Raw genomic sequence first — 20,540 nt, 5'->3', positions numbered from 1 at the left:
GTTGCATAATTGTGTTACACACACACACACACACACACACGTAGATTTTATTTGCTCAATGACGTGTCGATCGACACAAGTCACACACGATGCTTTTCATCTGCAATCTGCGATATTGCGACACACTTTTGTTGCCTTTTGTCCTCGAATTTCCATTTCGTCGGATTTTGCACAGCAAAAAAAAAAAAAAAAAAAAAAAACCCCAAAAGAATAAATGTGTCCGTTTTCCCCTCAGGACAAACGGCATTTGCACAATGACTTTGCTTTTTGTACAATTTCGTGTTCCGTTTTCAGGATGTTTGTTCAGGTGATGTAATGATTTCAAAAATGAGTGAAAGTGCACCTGATGTGAAAAATGTATTTCCATCGCGTCCCGCCCGCCACGTCGTCGGTTCCATTGCTGAAGCCGGCGAAAAGCGAGGAGGAGGAAGGAGCAATTTGCTTTTGGGGCGAGTTACTTCATTCCTCTCCGCAGCATCTGATTGGCGGCGATGAGCATGACGCTGATGATGAACGCGATGGCGAAGGCACAGATCAGGCTTTTGCGCACACACGTGTGCTTCTCCTGTTGCGTGGGGCTCGCTGTGGGAACATTCAGACACTTTCAGGCACTTTGACAAACGCAAAAAGTGTGTGCGCGCGCGCGCGCATGTTTGTGGTAGCAGGAGTAGTTGTGTATGGTAGTAGCAGTTGCGCGCGCGCCTACTCACTGTCGATGTCGACGTGGGACTCGGCGCTGTTGAGGTGTTTTTCCTCGGTCATGATGATGTTCTCGATGTCCTTCATGGTGAGGTGGTCCCGGAAGGTGTCGTACAAAAGACGCTTGAGCTCGTCCACCGTCAGCTTCTGCATGTCGCACTGACGGTGCACATTTCGGTTGACAAAACGAAAAGAAGAAAAAAAAAAAAAAAAAAAAGTCTTATTCTCATTGTTGTTACTGTGTTGAGATGAGATGAGATGAGAACCTTTGAGGGCAAGGGAACGTATTTGCTTAAGAGGGCGTGCACAATGGAGCCTTCGTTATTTTTCCACGTGAAAATATATTGAATTAAATTGACACGCACAAAAGATGCGGCGATGTTTTGTTTTTTGTCCCGCGTCTCGTATTCCGCACTTGACTGACCTTCCAGAAGACGGAATCGAAGTCCGCTCCGTGGAACTTATCGGGCATTCCGGCCGCAGACAGTTTGGGACCGAGCAACGTGACAAACTCGTCGAAGTCCACCTGACCGTCACCTGAGACCACACACACGCGTACACGTGGATGCCCCGTGACTACAAGTGATCCCGTTTTCGGGAGCCTCACCATCCATGTCCAGTCTCTGGATGATGACTTCCAGCTCCACCTCGTTGGGCATGTACCCCAGGGAACGCATGGCCATGCCCAGCTCCTGTTTGGAGATGAAACCGTTCCCGTCGCGGTCGAACACTTTGAACGCCTCTCGGATTTCTGACGGACAAGACAGACAACGCCGCGTGTGTGCGTAAACAATATGGAACAATACATCACGTGCAAACAAGTCAACATCTGTGTAAACAACGTGTAAAGATACCACGTGTAAACAAGTCAACATCTGTAGAAACTGTCATGTGTGTTTACAATGGGAGATGTGTGTAAACAATAACACCTGAATCCAAAATATCACATGTAAAAACAATGTTACGCCTGTGTCATCAAGATGTCACGTGGAAACAATACATGACGTGCGAACAATTCCACGTGTGTAAACGAATGTCATGTTAACAAGATCACATTTAAACAATACACGTGTGAACAATACAACACGCGTGTAAACAATACGGCTTCCCATTGTGCTCAGGGACTCTTTGAGGCGGCTCTCACGTACAGACTTGATAGATTTTCATTAAGTGCTTTTTGGCAAGCGTTTCTATTGGCTGCTCCGCTCCAACTTGCAATCCCGATATTCTGTTGGAAGTGATAAAGCTTCGAGCGCTAAAAGGCGGCCAGCCACTCTTTGTCATTTACAGTACGTGACGTATTGGTTTGCTTCTGACAAGAAGGAGCATCGAGGTGAAGATGTAGACCGCTTTGTTAGCTTTTTGCGCTGGCTATTTGTGGTCAAAAGTTAACGTTTGTGCAAAAGAAGAAGAAAGTGGACCACCACTTTTGCGAGCAAAGAACTGATTTGGATCTTGTGTGAAGAAGCACGGATTTAAGAAGATGGACTGCTAGGTTAGATTCCCGAGCTAGCCATCAGCTAGCATTTGTGCTTACTCGAACTTTCTCACTGTGTTGTTTGTCTGAGACACCGCAAAATAGTCCCAGACCGATGACGTATTTTTTAACCGACATGATTGAAAAAAACTTTATTGGCCGTCAGATAGTTACAGTACTGCGCCACAAGACACGTGACCAGGCTAATAATAAACTAGCTTTCGGATTCATACGCAACGGCGACGCGGAGTTCAATGTCTTGTGCGGAGTCATCGATCGGATCGGCGAATGATGACATGAAAGCCGATCGGCCGATCAGCATAAAATGCTAATTATCGGCCGATACCGATCACGCCGATCAGGTCGGCGTAAAGTCTATGTAAAAGTAGACAAAAGCTGACCACCTTTTGTGAGCAAAAGACTGATTTGGATCATCTGTTTATGCTGTTTGACAATAAGGATCACTCAGGAAAGATGTACACCGCTACGGTACATTAGTTTCTCCCGTTGGCTGCCAGCTAGCTATTTGTGATCAAAAGGTAGAGACGAAAGACAACCACCTTTTTTGTGAACAAAAGACTGATTTGGCTCATCTATTTTTTGCTGTTTTACAAGAAGGATCACTGAGTGAAGATGTACACCGCAACATTAGCTTATTGTGCTAGCTGCTAACCTGGGTATTTGTGATCAAAAGGTCGAGTGTTGTATCTTTGTGTGAAAAGAGAGAAAAGTTGATCCGCTTTTTGTGAACAGAGGACTGATTTGGATCTTGTGTGACAGTTTTTGTGCTTTTTGACAAGAACGAACTGAGTTAAACCATAACATAAACCGCTACGTTAGCTTGTCGCAATAGTCGCCAGCCAGTTATTTCTGAGCAAAAGCAATATTGTTCTATTTTTGCATTATGTGTATGGTTTACATTAAATTAGAATTAAAAAGTGTACATTCAAACTAGCTTATCGCTAACATATAATGGGCAATGGCATTGACAGGCTAATGGAATTTAGCATAGATGTTATGGTGATTCTAAACCTTCAAACAACTGCTACTTTAACACGCACACACAGCAACACTTACAAACAGAGCGTACAAAAATACGCATGAGCATATGTTCTCTCTGCTCTGTCTCACACACACACACATGCACACGCACACATGCGCACGCACACACAGACGCACAAAGTGAATCGGTCTACATTACAGCTGGCGGCGTGGCTGGAGTGTTTTTATCTCCTTTGAGCACCGAACTCGATTCAATGTCATGACCCGGTGCCAATAAGTCAAGAATGAATTCACTCAGCCTGCTCGCTGGCGGCCGCCGGATTGCCGATTGGTTTTTGTTGTTGTTGTTTTGGTTTTTTTCACCGACAGAAGTGAACATTCAAGAAAACAGCTGAAACCACAACGTAGCGCCGTGATACGCTTGGATAGACGCTAATGCTCAGTTTTCATTAAGTTCCGAGCCACCGGCAGTCGTTCTCCCCTTGAAGCTGTCAATGCTAATGCTAAGCTAGCAGGAAGGCGGAGGCAAGTGACAAAAGAAGAACAGCGGAAGGACAAAAGGCTCAAAAACAAGGAGAGCAAACACACTCAGACTAATTGTGAGGCACAGCTGGTTAGGACACAAGGGCAACGACTGGGAAGAGTTTCAGGCGGAACCGCAGACAGACGGGCGAACGGGATTGGACCGCTCGCATTCAGACTGATTACGAGACAGCTGGGTCCGACGCAAGGGCGGAGGGACATAACTGATGACAAAAAAACCCCCGAAAGAATCAGTAGACTGAAGACAGGAGCTAATTAACTAAGATTATACAGCCCCCCCCCCCCCCCCCAAAAAAAAACAAAAAAAACAATAGAGGACAAAACCAGGTCAACATTAGGGAATGTAAGTTGGACCAATTAAATACATTCCCACGCTAGCCTGATTTACAGTACAAAGCTCTTATTTAGACCCAAATATAACGAGCACTGAGGTTACAATTAACTAAATGTACACGACACAAGACAACACAATTCAAAAAATGAACCCAAGACAGCACAAAACGAGGTTAGCCATAAGGAATGTGAGCCAAAAACACACTTGGAAACAAAGATGACGAACAGGTTGTAATTCCACTTGTCTTTGTTTGATGTTTACTTTGACGGCAATAAACGGGTTTTTGAAAAACCAATATCTCTCGGGCAGGGTCATTAAAAATCAAGCAGTATTATGTCTGCGAGAGCAATTTTGGCTTTGGTTTCGTTTGAAGACATTTTCCATTTTGTCATGTGTTTACATTTGATTTATGGCTCAGTTTTAGTTTGTGCAAAGCTAAATATTTAAAGTCATCTCCGACCCCCCCCCCCCCCCCCCACCCCACCCCACCCCACCCTCCCAAAGCAGCATCAGCATCATTTATCACACTTTGTCATTCATAAGAAACTCAAATATTTGCTGCCAATGTCCCAGCGGACTGATGGCGTTGATAACGGCCTGCAAAGCCAACACGCCTCCTTGTTTGTTTTAGCTTATTTGTCGCGCTGACTTCCGTGCGAGCGCTTTTATTTCTCATCTGCACGGCGCAGAGAAGCCGAGCGGTGACTTCTGAAGCGGGACTTGAAAGAGTTTTGACCTTTCGCGTGGCATCCAAATAAAACCCTTGGTGACATTTGGGACCGGGACACGTACGACCTCCGGGAAAGCGTCACGTCAACGCCTGCGAAGACGAAAGTATTTCCTCAAATAGTTGTCATCCCTCTGGTACACTGGTTCCTAAACTTTACAAATGAGAAAAATGTCACAAGTTACAGTGTGGCTTTTTATTTTTTTTATTTGAGGGTTGATGACGAGTACTGGTGAGTTCTGGCGCCGGTCGTATACGTGGGCGACCATCTGCTCCGACGCGCTGGATCGCAGCCATCCATTCAGAGCTTTAAGGGCTGATTAATGATTGTTGACTTGTTGCACCAGGAGGCTTTGGCATCATTTCTTTCGCTGACATCCATATTAACATCTTTACCGTTTTTTTATTTTTATTTTTTTAAATGTGTGAGAGCCCACACATGACAAGGAAAAAATGGGCACGTTGACTGGTCTTATTTGTAATGCAGAGCCACAATAATAATAATAATAATAAAATCATCATATCAAATAATGGAGCGAGATTATGGAACAGACTGAAGCTGGAGCTGAAACAATGTCCAAACATCAACCGGTTCACAAACAAATACAAACAAACGATCTTTACCAAATGTAATTTAGTTATAATAGTTATATGGGATTATAAGGACGTAGAGCTAGGAGTAGGAGTAAATAAATTGGACTCCTTTTTTGAAGATATATCAATTTAACTAGATTTTTATTTTATTTTAGTTTAAATCTTGTCTGTTTTGTTGTATTTCTGTCACTGTCTTACATGTTCAAAATAAAGAATTCAATCAAGCAATCGTGTTTGTGTGCGTGTCTGTTCTTGTAATACCAACATCAACCTGTGGGAGGCAGCACAGTGCAACACAGCAATCTGACTGCCGGAAAGTATAAAAAAGAAGAAATAGAAAAATTTAGTTTAGGAAATAACATTTTGTATTTTTTTAAAGAAAAATATGTACTTTTGAGAAAAGAAACTACATTACATTGAAAAAATATTTGCATTTATCTGGAAAAGAATACTTTATATTTTCGAACAAAAATTGTAACCCTTTGGGAATAAAGTCACATTTTTTCCCTAGAAAATCCGGTAATTGCAACATTGTAATTGCAAACTTTTCCTGGTGACCAGCCCTCCTATTTTTTTTTAAAACTAAAGTTCATTAAACTTTTTGTAAAGGAGGTTGAATTCTGCAATTCATTTTCCGTGTCAGATTAACGTTGGCGGACTGAGGCTGCGCTCAAGTGCATTTTAGCGCAGTTGCATAGTCGTGAGCTCATTAAAATAGTTTTGCGTATCGCCCATCTGGGCGCGGCGGCCATATGCGCGTGCGCGTATACAAGCATAAATGTGATTAGCGGGAGTCATTAAAACCAGTCGAGCAACTTTGAAATGAAGCCGCGATGAGAAGACAGTGGACTAGCGTTGGCCTTTTCATTGGGTACAGCACTTTGCAGTCATTCACTCAGCGCTAACGGAAAATTGAGCCACTGAGAACGAGAGTGGGCTAACTCCATTCAGGTCATTTTGGAGAAAGGCAGACCTTTTAGATGAATACTGATCTACTGCAAGTCAAGGTTTGGTTGCAACGTTGACAGAGAGTCCATTAATGCACTCAGCACTTGTTCCAGCAACGCAACAGTGGGCCAACATCCCAGAAAGTCAAGTTCGGAGATTGATAGTTGAGAAGATGAGAAGTTGAGATGATGCTGGCATAAGAGAGCATTTTTTTTAATCCACAAAAGTCTTCAAGAAGCACAGATAAACCTCCGATAAGCGTTTTCAGGGTTGCTCCCCTCCACTCAAAAAACAGCTGCTTTCGGAGTTTAGCGCTACCGCAGTTAAGTTTGACATGGGTGAACAAACTATCAATAATCAACCTTTTGCAGCAAATTTATATTGCGACTGCAGCTAGCAGATGACGAAGTCAAAGTCCACGCAAGAAGAAAAAGAAATGGGAACAAATCTGATTTCAGGTCCCTCACTTTCCTTTTTCTTGTTATGGTCGTCTCCGCCATTTGCACTTTGACCTTCACTACGGCGAGCACATTCAACAATACAACAGTGAAACCCTTTTATCAAATGAACTCCAAAATGTCAAACCAAACTAAAAAAATGTATATAATGAAAGTCCGTTAGCTTAATGCTAACACTGAATGGACAATGCCATCGAAAGGCTGATGGAAATTAGCATAACTTTTACGATAATTATAAACCTGCAGACAAATGCTAACACACGGAGCAGCAATACATACGAGCGGAGCGTCCAAAAATTCATGTTTAATAAAACGCCAGGATGTTCAACCGACCAATATACAGTCATTTCATCCAACAGAAGTCTGCGAGTTACACGCCGGAGACGGGCTAGCCGAAATTAGCATTGTCGTTACGCTAATTGTAAACCTTCAAACAACTGCGACTTTAACACATGCTTAGTGGAGGAAAAGCGCCGCCCCTTCTTCTGACTCTTAATTACGTTGCACCTCTTCCAGTAAAGCTCAGTGCTGCCCGGCATTCTGTGGCACAACGCGGTACTGCGCTGGCGGCGCGCAACTCTAAATTTCGACTCGGCTGTAAAAATCCATTAAAAAAAAAAAAAAAAAAAGAACATCATCGTAACACAATCGTAATTTTGCGTGTTTGTAACAGTACTTGAAATGTCAACTCACGCCAAAATCGGTTATCTTCACATGCAGTTTTGACGACGTAGGGACATATTGTTTCAGAGTGAGGCGTACGTGCGAATGGAAACGCTTGTTTGCCAGTTTGTGCCCTGCGATTGGCTGGTGACCAGTCCAGGATGTATCCCGCTTCTCTCGCCAAAACGTCAGCTGGGATAGACACTCTCGCTCTGACGCCCTCAATGAGGTCAACCGCTGTAAAAAACACATGGCTACAAATGCGCAGATGTACCTAATCTTGTGGCCATTTCGCGTCACTATGATTTCTATTTAGCCAATTTACAAAATAACTTATTTCAAGGTATTTTCAAATCATCAAGCCTATGATTATACAATTCATATTTTAGGAAAGTTACCGTTTTTTAGGGCTGGTGTCGACTCGTCGACTTTTACCAGGGTGTTATTTATTTATTTCCTATATGTACTTTTGCCACTTGTGATTCTGAGTCCGAATGTTTTCGAAATGTTAACATTTCAATTTTTGGACTCACCCTCCAGCTCGTCTTCGGGCAGACTGACGGGGGCCCGGTAGGCGAGGACGTCCGGGATGGTGCACAGCCCCTTGTACATGAACCTGGTGGTGACGGCGCGCACCGGCATCTCTGCGTCGAGGAGAGCGAGCCGACCGCCGGGCGAAGATCCTCATGCAGCCCCGCGCCCCCAAAAGCTCTTCTCCCCCCTCTGCAAAATAATCCTCCTTTTTTGTCCTCTTCTCCTCCTGGTGCAACTTCAGCGCTCCTCCTGCATGATTTCCTGGCCGCAGTATTTGAAGACGCAACACGGCGGCCGAGTCGAATGTCTGCGAGAAGACGACGACGCGCAGTAAGAGGGGCAAAAAAAAAAATAATAACCCCCCCCAAAAAAAAAAAAAAACCCAGAATCAGCTCACATTGTGTTGCATGTGCCAACTACTTTGAGGCTCCTCGGTACGGCACTAAAGCGCCTTTAAATGGTCACCGCGAGCAGGGAAGCATCCGGAAGACAGCGAGGGAGGAAGGAGCATCGTGAGACGTTTCCAGGGATTCCTGGGTGACCCCCTTCCCTTCCCTTCCCTTCCCTTGCCTTCCCTTCCCTTGTCTCAGTCAATACACTACTGAGTGCGGTACTCACCCACACAACCACTCTCTCTCTCTCTATAGCGCGCGCACACACGCACACACACACACAGACTTATCCGTGGACACACACACACACACACACACACACACACGTCCACAAACTAGGGGGTTTGGGGACTAACTATACATGTAACAAGATTACGTAATTTAATTACAAAATGTATGCAATTGTAATCCGTTACATTACCGGGAGAAAACGTGTCATTATATTACATTTGCTTTCGGAAATTTCCGTGATTGCAATTTTAGTTACATTTAAAAAATATCCCCCAAAATTCAGATTATCATTTTTTCCCCCCCCCATCATCTCACGTCCTCCTTTTAAAGCCGACGCTTGTGATTGGCTGTCTCTGGTCACGTGCCGTTCCGCCGCGGTAGTCTCAAACATGACGTATTTTTCCAAATATGACCTCCAAGCGCCACCTAGTGGTGCAATCTATTAGTTTGTCTGAAAATCCCTTTTTTCGAGGAAACTGTGTTAGTGCCAATGGCATGGGTAACTTACACGTCTGGGAAGGCACCGTTAAAGGTGAAAGGTACAAACAGGTTTTGGAGAAACATATGCTGCCATCCAAGCGACGTCTTTTTCACGGACGCCCCTGCTTATTTCAGCAAGAGAATGCCAAACCACATTCTGTACGTGTGACAACAGCGTGGCTTCGTAGTAAAAGAGTCCGGGTACTAGACTGGCCTGCCTGCAGTCCAGACCTGTCACCCATTGAAAATGTGTGGCGCATTATGAAGCGTAAAATACGACAACGGAGACCCCAATCTGTTGAACAGCTGAAACTGTACATCGAGCAAGAATGGGAAAGAAGCACCTACGTACTACACCACCAAACCAACCAACCAACCAACCAACCATTCTATTTCACAAATTAGCTAACGAATGAATTGCTTTCATGCAAATCTTGTTAATTTTTAATTGGTAACATTTTTAATTGATGTCTGTTTACCCCTCCACTGTTGATTTGTGTTCCCATCACTTTTTATTATTATTGTTATTATTCCCATTTTACGAGCCAAGTCTTTGTTTGCATCCACTGATGATGATGATGATGATGATGATGATGATGATGAGATTATGCAAAGCACTTTCAGCTTGTTTCGAATTGGACTTCATGTCCATTCTTTTGATGAATGGACAGTTTATAGACATAAATTGTAAGACAAATAATATAGCCGCGACAATAAGAATGATTCCAGTGTATTTATGTGTTGTCGTCTTGTCTCAGGGGAAAAAAAAATGACATTTAAACCTTATGTGCGCGTTGCTGTGTAACTCGTTCCATTTAAACCGCAACACCTGCAAGCGACTGCGGCACAAAAGCAAATTTACATTTTGATTTAAGAACAAACAAATCTCTCCTTGCCTGCTCTCCGATGGACTCTGTCGTTTCTGGAGATTTTCTTTCAGGGCACTTCAGATTCAATCTGCTCCAAAGTTCGGAGCGCAATGTGCGAAAAGAAGCGAGTCCAGAACATCAACGGCAGCTGACGCTATCGTCCGAGCGAAAAGGAAAACGCGCACGCACGTGCGTAATTGTATTCCATTATATTACTGGCAGAAAATGTGTAATTCAATTACATTTGCTTTCGGAAATTTCCATGATTGCAATTTTAGTTACATTTAAAAAATACCCACACAATTTCACCCCCCCCCCCCCCCTCCCCCCATTCCCCCACCACCATCGTCTCACTTTGTCCTTTTAAAGCCGCCAGTTGTGATTGGCTCTCTTTGGTCACGTGCCATTCTGCCGCGGTAGTCTCAAACATGACGTATTTGTCCAAATATGACCTCAACGCGAATCGATTAGTTTGTGTGACATTTTCAAACGGTTTGACCCCTAGTTAACATTTGAACACATAAAAGAAAATTTGACTTTTGAACAGTTTTCTCTCTATAATTTGGGACTTTTTTTTTTTTTTAAACGGAACATTCCATAAGCGATATTTCATCATGTTTTGCCGTCAGTTTAATATTTGTTTGAAGAGCAAATATGCAGTTAATTCCAAAATAATGATCTATGGTTGTAATCCACTTTTTTTTATTGAGGGGACATCCAAGGGTCATTCAAAATGAACAAAAGTCATTAAAATGTCAGCAAATGTAATTATATTACATTGACAAAGTCATTGAAATAGTGACACTTTTATTACACGTTCAACTGGGTAACTGTTAAATGTAACCTACTACATTTCCAAAGTAATCTTCCCGGCACTGGTCATATATCAGTTTATTAAATGTGTTATTAACCATATCATCTTACTGAAGGCCTCCGCGAGCACAGTAAGCTTTGGACTTTTACGAGTCGGCAGCGTTAATGTCTGCCCCGACCTGGACTTTCTCCGCAGTCGTTACGGTGAAGTTAATTAAGACTCCAGCAGTAAGAAAGGTGAACAACCCCTACAGGGCAGAAATCGAGTAGGAATGCGGGGGGGGGGGGGGGGGGGGGGGGGCCGCCGCCGCCGCTGTGCGACATCCATCAAACATCCGATTAAAATCAAATGAACCCTGAGTGCCGCAATGTTGCACCGACGCCACAGGGGGCAGCGGACCTGAATGCTATTCACGCACACACACAGATTGAGAACACCCGCACATTTTTTATTATTATTATTTTTTTCTAACTCCAAAGAAGCGGATGACGTCCAACGAACGAAAGCACGAAATCATAGAAATTTATGCGCGAGCATAGTGTGGAAAAAAAAAAAAAAAAGCAACAAAAGAGGGAAGACTAAGTTCCGCGAAAAATGTTGCAAAAGTGTTGTTTGTTTTTACACGGTGCAACGCTGTACAGTGAGAGATTTCTTACAAGGAATAATGGCATTTCCATTCATTTCCATGGGGCAAGTTGATTTACGATATGTAAAAAGGAGAACATGACATTGATACTTAATGGCTTCTTCCTTTGCTCATGCGTATTACGTTAACGAGCTCATAATGGACACTGACTGTTTCGCTTAATGAGTGTGCAGCACGAACGCAATGCGCAGGCTGTCACTGAGAGATACTCGAATTGACATTCATATACGGTTACATACGTTCATTATTCACGCCACGGAGCGCGGTCGGCAGTGTCGATCTCCCGGGATAAGGCGGGTCATTTTGAAAACAAACAATTTGCGACAGCCGCAAATGCAATCGAATCCTTCAAGCTAACGGTGCAGAAACAAGTTAGAGGCGGGAAGGGAAAAGAAAAAGAAGAAAAAAAAAAATCCCATCAGCGCTACCAACATCAAAACATCGTAGCGTCGAGGATTCATTTGCGATTATTGATTGCGTTTGTAATTGACTGAAGGACCTTTTAGTTACAGAAAGTATGAGGTCGCCCCTACAGGCAACGCAGGCGTGAGTAGAATGCTAATAGCGTAGCGACAAGAGCTACAGAATGCAGTCGCACTCGCTTCACTTACTAAGCTGCACATTTAACGGGAATAAATGTGGTTCGTTTTCATGAGAAAAAAAGTTGCAATATATTACAAAAAATAGTTGTCATGTAGCAAAAAATAGTCATACGTTTACAAAAATAAAATCGAAACAATAAGAAAAAAAAAAAACACACTGAATCCACAAATGCGCATCGTACATAATAATGCAGCGGACCGCCGTTTATCGCAGGCAACACGAGAGAACTTCGATAAAAATATAGATTTACCCCTCTCGCACACACACACATTAAACGTAAACAAACATTTGAAAGTATTCCTCTGCACCTGTTCTAACTCTCTCGCTGTCAAGAAATGAGAAACTATCGTATAACATCACTTTCGGGAACCAAAAAGAAGACTCTCCAAATAAGAGGCAAAGCGTGCTTGTTCAACCCCATTTGTTACTTTCAGTTTACAGTGAAACTCTCACACAAAACAAGAGACAAACATATTTCACACCGACATGTTCAAATAAAAAAATATATCTTTTAATCTATATCATAGATCATATAGGGCTTTTTTATTATTTGTTTAGGTTTGTACAGTATACAGGCAAGTCCCAATTTAGAGTTGTGTGCCTTCAGTGTAGTACCACCTTAGGCCACAATTTGTCAGGCAGCACTGAGCTCCACTGGAAAAGATGCGGCGCAATTACGAGCGAGAAGAAGAGGTAGCAAAGTTCCGCAACTAAGCTCCGGTAATAGCGGTCGAAAATAGGACCGTCAGTATTGTATGTTAAAGCAGCAGCTTGAAGGTTTAGAATTACCGAAACATCGATGCTAATTTTCGTTAGACCGTCTGTGCTGTTTCGCATTATATCTTATCATTAAGCTCGGAGGCTTTCGCCAGGCAGAATGAAAGTCTGGCAAACGTCGGCTAGCTTAATGCTGACTGTTTGTTTATGAGGTCTCTTTTATATCGTGGATTTTCACCCACGGTGGGCAACCCTGAATGGTATCCCAAGAACAAGCGGCAGTTGCTTGAAGGTTTACAATTACAGTACCATCCACGTGAATTTCTTTTAGCCGTTCTATGGCGTTTCACCTTATATGTTAGCATTAAGGTAGCCGACTTTCATTATACAAAATTGGTCTGGTCGAACCTTTTGGTGCTTTAAATATACGATGTTTAACTCTCTTTTGTTTCGTTTTACAGCGAACATCAACAGGGTGTGACAAATACTTTACACGGCCCAAGCAAGCACGCTTCGCCTCTAATCTGGAGAACTTTACGAGCGAGTCTCTTCATTTCCTCAAAGCGATGTCATACGATAGTTACCATTTCCTGACAGCACGAGTGAAAATGTTGCTAAGGAATACTTTTATATATAAAAAAAAAAAAAAAAAAAAAAAAGTGTCTTTGAATTAGTTTGTGTTTCAAGTACATGGGAGGGGTAAAACTGTAATGTCACTTAAGGTTGGGTGGAATTTACTCTAACCTTCACAAGTGAACCTAATTTGAATGGAGTTCATTTATTCAAGCTATCACAAATACATTTGGATGAACATATTGTACAGTGCCCTAGTGAGGAAAAAGCGGTACAGAAAATGGATGGATATTGGACAGTATATATTTTCATTTTATTGTATCTGCTCAAGTTGTGATGAAAAATGCAGCTGTCAGATGTTTTATTCATGGATCAAATTTCATTTTGGGGCAGACTTGATCCCACAATCGATTATTCCCGGACACACGTTTTGAGGAAGGGGGGCGGGATTGTGCGCCGTTACTGTCTTGGGTGTACATGTGTAATAACAAGCCATTATGACGGCTCTCCTGCATTACCTGTGGCTCTGGCAGATGGCACGCTTTGTCATTAACGCCGCGCCCCGATGAATTATTCATCCCGGATCTGGCCGACCAATAGCGACGCAATCTCCTCGCGCCTCTTTATTGAACGTTGAAACATCACGCCGCATCCGAGTGATGTATTAAAACATAACGAGGACGCCGGTCGGCGCTTCCCCGGTGCGCCGGAGGACAGAAGAGTTACTGAGAGGGGAGGAATAATTGATGACGCAACGCCACGGAAAATCCACAAGCTTCATCAGCTGATGGCTGTTTTGGACGGAGGGGAGGCGGCCTCCGCTGGCACCTCTGCCAGGGGGCGTAAACTTAAAAAAAAGATATCAAACTGTCAACGCCTCCGCTCACTCCCAAACATAAACGTGACAAGCCAATCGATAGAAAAGATGGAGACTTGTTGTTGAAAGTCTCACGGAGCAGAGAGAATACAAGCCTCAGGTATTGTCGGCTCTGTTTGTATGTGTTGCTGCTCCCGATGTGTTCAAGTAGCAATCGTTTGAAGGTTTACAATGAAGCAAAATATGCTTATTTGCATTAGCCCGTCTATGCTGTTTTGCATTATACGTTAGCATTAAGCTGGCACGCTTTCATTATTACAGCGGTTAGGGTTGTAACGCTAACGCTAACCCTGCCATCCAATAAAAAAAATATAAAAAATAAAAAAAAAACTCCATAATGTTGTACTTTATTAAACACTAATTGACATAAGTATATTGTAAAGACTAAAGCTGTTTTGCCACATTTTTTTGCTTTAATTCTATGGACATTGTGCCGCTCCTTCAGGTTTGCACACCTTGCCCACCGGAGGCAGTATACTACAGACACGCAGAGTTACATGGAGACGGTCATCCGTTAGTTATAGTTTAGTTTAGTTTATAATCACCATAATCATAATATAACTCATGGCTGATTTACGATAATAAATGACTGTGATTATTGTTATATTGTCTGTCTACATGTGTTGCTCCACTGTTTGTGTACAACTACCCTTCGTGTGAAGCATTATGACACCATGACATCGTTTCTATTTGTTAGCCTATCTATGGCATTGTGCATTGTTTGTTAGTATTAAGCTAAACTGAGTTCATTAAGGCAAAGCTATGTGGTTAATTGAAAGGTGTAATTCTTGTTTCATGTTTTTAGTTTGACAATAAACTTCAGCAGGGAGTGGCAATGAAAAGCTTGAAGCATCTCAAGTCACCACTGCAAAAACTTTGTGCTAAGCAAGTTACAGCTCACGTCCCCAAGATGCTGCGCTAAAAACCCGACAAGTCGAATCGCCACAAAATCCCAGCGGGTGAAATTCGGACCTCTTGTGAACGTGTGATGCTATCTCCAGCCTGATGTCCCTTGACTTTGTCTGTTTAATCCCACCATCAGGACAGCATGGCAGCCACCTGCACCCCCTCTAGCAGATCCCCCCCCCCCCCCCCCCCCCAAAAAAAAAAGATCCCGACTTTCAATCGACACGATGCCGCAAAGTGAGGGACGAGGCGAAGGTTTACAACCCTTCTCAGACTCAGCTATTTTCAACACTAAATTGGTTAACGATGAGTAAAAATAGACGACGTGGTGACAGACCAATAATATAATTTTTTTTTTTTAAATTGACCAATTTTGGACATATGATGTTTCTGTTCAGTTCTTCAAAGACAGAAAAACTACCAAAACCAAGATTCAGTACCACAGTGAAGCGAGCTGTAATAAAGGGAATTATTACACTGAAAACTCTCAACATGTGCATAAATTAAAGGTGTGAGAAATCCAAAATCAAGCATTCAAATGTATGATCAGTGCACCAGGAAGTTGGAGAAGCTCCGCGGGTCCTCCCGGGCCGGACCGGAGAGCCGCCGGTTTCCGTATTGCCGATTTTTGTTGTTGTTGCTGTCTTTCTGCGCGCTAATTGAAAGTGTGCAGGTGTGATGCTCGGCGCTCGGGGACTTCATTAGTACAGAGAGAGCGTTCACCTGACCCATTTTGGGAAATCGCTTTCTGACATCCCAACTTCGCCTTAGACACCGCAAGCGTATGATTAATTTATCGCTTTGCCACGTGAATCCACGGGGAGGCCGGCTGGCGGGCCCGGAGATTCCGATCAGGTCTTGCGGGGTCCACCCTAGTGGTGATCCGCCCCCACTCGTGAAGCTAATGAATGACTAATTACAGCGGCGGGGTCTCTGGGGGGGGGGGGGGGGGGGGGGGGGGGGGGGCTAAGGGAAGGATGCATTTATTGCCTTAACTTGCTTGCTTGTTACGATGAGGCTTCCTGTCTCATTTCAATTCGCTTGCCGCAGAGTTGCTCTTAATGAGTCGCACACGCACTCACACACACACACACACACACATACTGAAACTCATGCTTACACACAGGCGCCTACCACTCACACACACACACACACACTCAGTCACTCACTCACACACACTGGCGTACACTCACGTCCACACGTATGCGCGTGCACTCTTTCCTTCACACTAAAACACAGCCGCCGACGTGCACACGCAGCGGCTGGTGAAAATCTTATTCCGCTGCGTCAACCGGGGCAGCCCGTCTCCATCTAATTTGCATTTCAAAATGGCGCAATCTTTTTAGTTCCCACGAAATTGGGCGTCGATAGGGCGGGTGCCTCGGTGGAGGACGCCACGCAAACCTGCCCGTGCTCTCCAATATTGCTACCAAAAGACCAGCGTGGACCACATGACAGGCTTCATCCTTCCCGGATTGGGAGACTTAATCCAATTGCACAGCGATGGCTCACACACATCGTCGCGGGGGGGGGGGGGGGGGGGGGGCTCCCTAATACTTTGAATCAACATTAGCGCGCTAAATACACGCACCGATTACTTTTCACCTCAGCTGCACTGGCAGGATCACAGGCCACATTATGCAACGCCTGATCTGACTCACTTGGATACTCAGATGTTTTTTTTTAGCTTTTTAAAATTCCCCCCCCTCCCCCCCCCCAAGGCAAGACAAGCATTTCTTGACCTAATTCTCCCAAAACACGATTGAGTGTATCCCCACCACCCAGAATGTAGGTCACCGTTTTACGAAGTCTTACTGAAAGGCCGCCGAGCTTGTAGAGTCAAACACACAATCGCCTGTAACGTTCTTATCACATTGTGGAACGCTGACATTTTGGTTTGGTGGAGAAAAGGTCCAAGTACTTAGAACATTTCTGTGATGCACCGATGCTATACAGTACGGCGTTACTCCGCTAATTGCAGATTTTTAAGTGTAAATCTTTTGTAATGGTGATGGGTTTTTGCGGTACACAGATAAGATTTAGAGTTGTGCACCTTCAGTGTAGTACCACATTGTGCCACAACATGCCAGGCAGCACTGAGTTCCACTGGAAGACAAGCAGTATAATTACAAGCAAGAAGAAGAGTAATATACGTAAACTCCAGTAATAGTCGTACTATATCACATACGCTCTGTTTGTATGCGTTGCTGCGCCGTGTGTGTTAAAGTAGCAGTTGTTTGTAACGTTAGAATGTAATATCGATGCTAAGGTTACTGCTTTTTATCTGCCAAAACCCAAGTAAAGAGCCAGTAACGAGCCGATCAAATCATTTGTTTACCGGAAGAGATTTGCGGGTCTGATGACACGGTATATGGCTCCCCCAAAAGTTCGGAAAGTTCACTCTGAAAATAGAGTTCGAAAAAAACCAATGGGTGGACATACTAGTAGTTTTGGATTTTTCCAAAAGCCAGTGCAAAACCGCTGCGAGACGGTGGCTTTAATAAAAAGTAGGACCGTTAAGTGGCACTTCCAAACAAAAACACCGATCTTTCGACTAAACATATCCACTGAGTCAAAATGACGCAACGTAGCAAACTGAGAGCCCAGTACCGCAGAATATTTACACTATTGGACATTTACATTATTGGTGTTCTTTGTTTTTAAATTTCAAGGGTTTCTATGCGTGTTTAAAAAGCACGTTTTATTTCAGTTTATGGGAATACATTTATTCATGTTCCCGCGTTGTTGCGTTAGTAGGATCAAAATATTTGCACAACTACAAATTCATGTTATGAAGGAAATGTGCCAATTTGAGTTTGTTTGAGAGGTCGGCGAAGCAAATCAAAACATTTTGAGGTTATGACCTTTGCCCTGGGAAAACCTTTGCAACCGGACCCCTCCGGCTGAAACTGAAGATCCTTGCTCTACAGGCTTCATTCTGGAGAGTGACTTGGCTAATCTAAACCTTCCAACATCCCCCCCCCCCCCCCACCCCCAACAATAAATATCAACTGCATACTTGTTTCCCCCCCAAATGTAACTTACTGCGAAAAGCTCTAGCTGATCTAAGCAATAAAATTTGGAAAGTAGATACTGCCTGTTAGCCACTAAAATGCATGTTCTATAGGATTTAAGCCTGGAGATTGACTTGGCCAGTGTGACACTGTCTGATCAGGGCAATACTGGAACAAAACCCGTGCGATAGAAGGTTCACTGCAATATGATTCATAGTCAAATATTTTTCCCACAGTGTCAGTCAAAACGTAGCCGTTTTATTGTTGCAGTGGGAGAATGTTCGCTTCAGAGCGTGAACGCGTCTTGGCTGAAGGGTCAGAAGATGACGAGCAGTAACTGAAAGAGCGATAAGGGCCGACAAAAACAAACGATAACGCACACAAAACGCGCCCTTGTGCAGAAGCCAGCTGTTTGAATCCAAATAATGTTTCATTTTCCAATTAAATCTCTCTCGGTCAAAGACAATTGCGAGCGGGATGAGACGGAAAACAGCCTTAGAGTGCACAATATAAGGACGTAAAAGGACGCAATTATACGGCCGCAGCACACGAACTGATGGGAATTTGAAAGGTCATTTGCAACTTTTATCCCTTTTCTTGGACTTATTGTCTTTTGGAAAAATACAGCGCTACTCTATTTGCGCTTTTTAACATATATACAGGGAGATAAAGTTTTACGGCCACCCCGATGCCGCTTGTTGCGGCCGATGGGTAAAATTGCCGCGTCAGTGTCCTCCAAAACTCTGCTGTTTTTGCTCTTTTGTTCGATGATGTGCATCGAGAGGATGCGATTACTGACTGTGATAAGAGATAAATAGTCGGGAATGTCCTTGCCTGACACATTTTGATGCAGCGCCCGTGGGGCTTCACACTCAATATGGAAAGCAACTGAACGTTTTTTAAGGCTATCATCCCGAGAAGAACATTGAAAAGCTATTTAGTCTCATGTCTTTGTGTCTTTAACATTTGCCTTTTGAAAGCAGAAAGAGACATTTTTCATCATGATTTCAACTGAATGAAGGGCGTAAGTTTTGTCTCCAGGGTTCTCCGTCTTCACAGTCCTAAATATACTCTGTGTATTGTTCCCCAAGGTTCTAATTGACATGATTGTTCTATGTTTCAGGCTCCCTGTACCTTTTCCAGCGTGACCTTGCTATTCTTCTTGCTAATGAGCTGTTTGCGTCTTCTAATGTAGCGTCAGGTGTGTTACAGCTGTTGTTTTCCTTGGTCTACCCGTTTGGTTTTATTCTTAAGTACCTGGGGAAAAAAGCAGACATTTTTTTCCATCTGCATGAGCAACAGTGTTGACGTTTTATGCTGATTCATTACCTTGTGCTTTTTTTTAGGGTTTTCAGTCCCACGTTCACCGGATCTTTATTTTTTTTTTTACAAGGATTGTATTTGTTTCCATCGTTCTAGGTTCACATGATCCTTTGTCAACCGCAATTGTATCTGACGATATTGTTTTATCGATAGAGTACTTATAGTTTTCACGGATCTATGGTACCAGCATCCTGTGCCATTCCCAGGGTTCTTTGCCTCCTGGGTTCTGTCGTGCCCGAAGTTCTGTCTCCCACATAGTTTGTTTACCAGGAGTCCCAGAAGCATTTGCTCCCAAAATGACCAACGCTCTGCGTGCCCAACGTTTTACGGTTCCTATGTCCGCAGGGTCTTACGTTAGCAACGTTCACGTCTAATCGGTCCACGTGACCACGGTTGTATGATCTGAAGGTCATTTTCACCAATCTGTTGACGGTCCACGTCACTTGCCCTTTTCTCCTACTAGGTTCAACTGCGGGGCCTATATATCACCGTACATGTTACACGACTCGTTTACTGTCTTTCCCAAGGACAACCGGAAGCGTCTCTACACTGATTGGTTGTCTGCTGACGCCATCAGAGCGCAATCTGAAGGCAAAGGGGAAGACCCTGCGCAAAGTGACCATCTGTTAAGACAGACACAGCCGTGCTGATTCATGCAGCATTCTTTCTGAGGGCTCTTCAAAGACTAGTTTTGAAAGACCCACCGGTCAGTCAGTGTGGAGAACAGACTGAGAAATGTGCGAGCACGTCTTTTCTGTACTCCACTGTAATGAAACCAAAATTGGTCGGAGGAATGGTATCGATCCGCCATTGTGACTGCACTCATAAATGGCCCTTCGCAAATGTCCTCCATATTTGACATGACTACTCCTCGTGTGAAGCGCCGGTTCAAGTTGAAATCCCATGAGAGGATTCTACAGTCTTTGGAACCAAGTATTAACCTCTGGCTCATAAATGATACAAATGTCATCGTATATTCATGAAGACGTCAAGAGAGCAAACGGTTGTCGAAAACTGACGCTCTTCGTAATTGCGCTTGTGTCTTGCAAATGTAAAGCGTATTCGGAACTCGGCGCCCGTGACCTTGGCGGATCTCCTTACGCGGCGGCTCTTCCA

The 20,540-nt window shown here is 43.7% G+C and overlaps 1 protein-coding gene across 2 annotated transcripts; it reads right to left on the bottom strand.

Annotated features, from left to right (window-relative positions):
* Nucleotides 1-8,548, bottom strand: cabp7b (calcium binding protein 7b). Of its 2 annotated transcripts, XM_061800027.1 has the most exons (5): nucleotides 7,979-8,548; nucleotides 1,307-1,450; nucleotides 1,124-1,236; nucleotides 711-858; nucleotides 3-582 (listed from the first exon to the last, which is right to left on the bottom strand). In XM_061800027.1, the coding sequence occupies exons 1-5, from the start codon at nucleotides 8,085-8,087 to the stop codon at nucleotides 455-457; spliced, it is 642 nt and encodes a 213-aa protein (XP_061656011.1). In that variant the 5' UTR covers nucleotides 8,088-8,548; the 3' UTR covers nucleotides 3-454. The 2 variants fall into 2 exon arrangements, with proteins under 2 accessions (XP_061656010.1, XP_061656011.1); XM_061800026.1 differs by lacking the exon at nucleotides 7,979-8,548 and having other exon boundaries at nucleotides 1-582; nucleotides 1,307-3,986.
* Nucleotides 8,549-20,540: the final 11,992 nt, after the last annotated feature.

Source organism: Phyllopteryx taeniolatus, chromosome 15, assembly GCF_024500385.1.
Source record: "Phyllopteryx taeniolatus isolate TA_2022b chromosome 15, UOR_Ptae_1.2, whole genome shotgun sequence".
Lineage (NCBI taxonomy): Eukaryota > Metazoa > Chordata > Actinopteri > Syngnathiformes > Syngnathidae > Phyllopteryx > Phyllopteryx taeniolatus.
The sequence above is the reverse complement of the archived record's forward strand: the minus strand, read 5'-3'. Positions and strand labels throughout refer to the sequence as shown.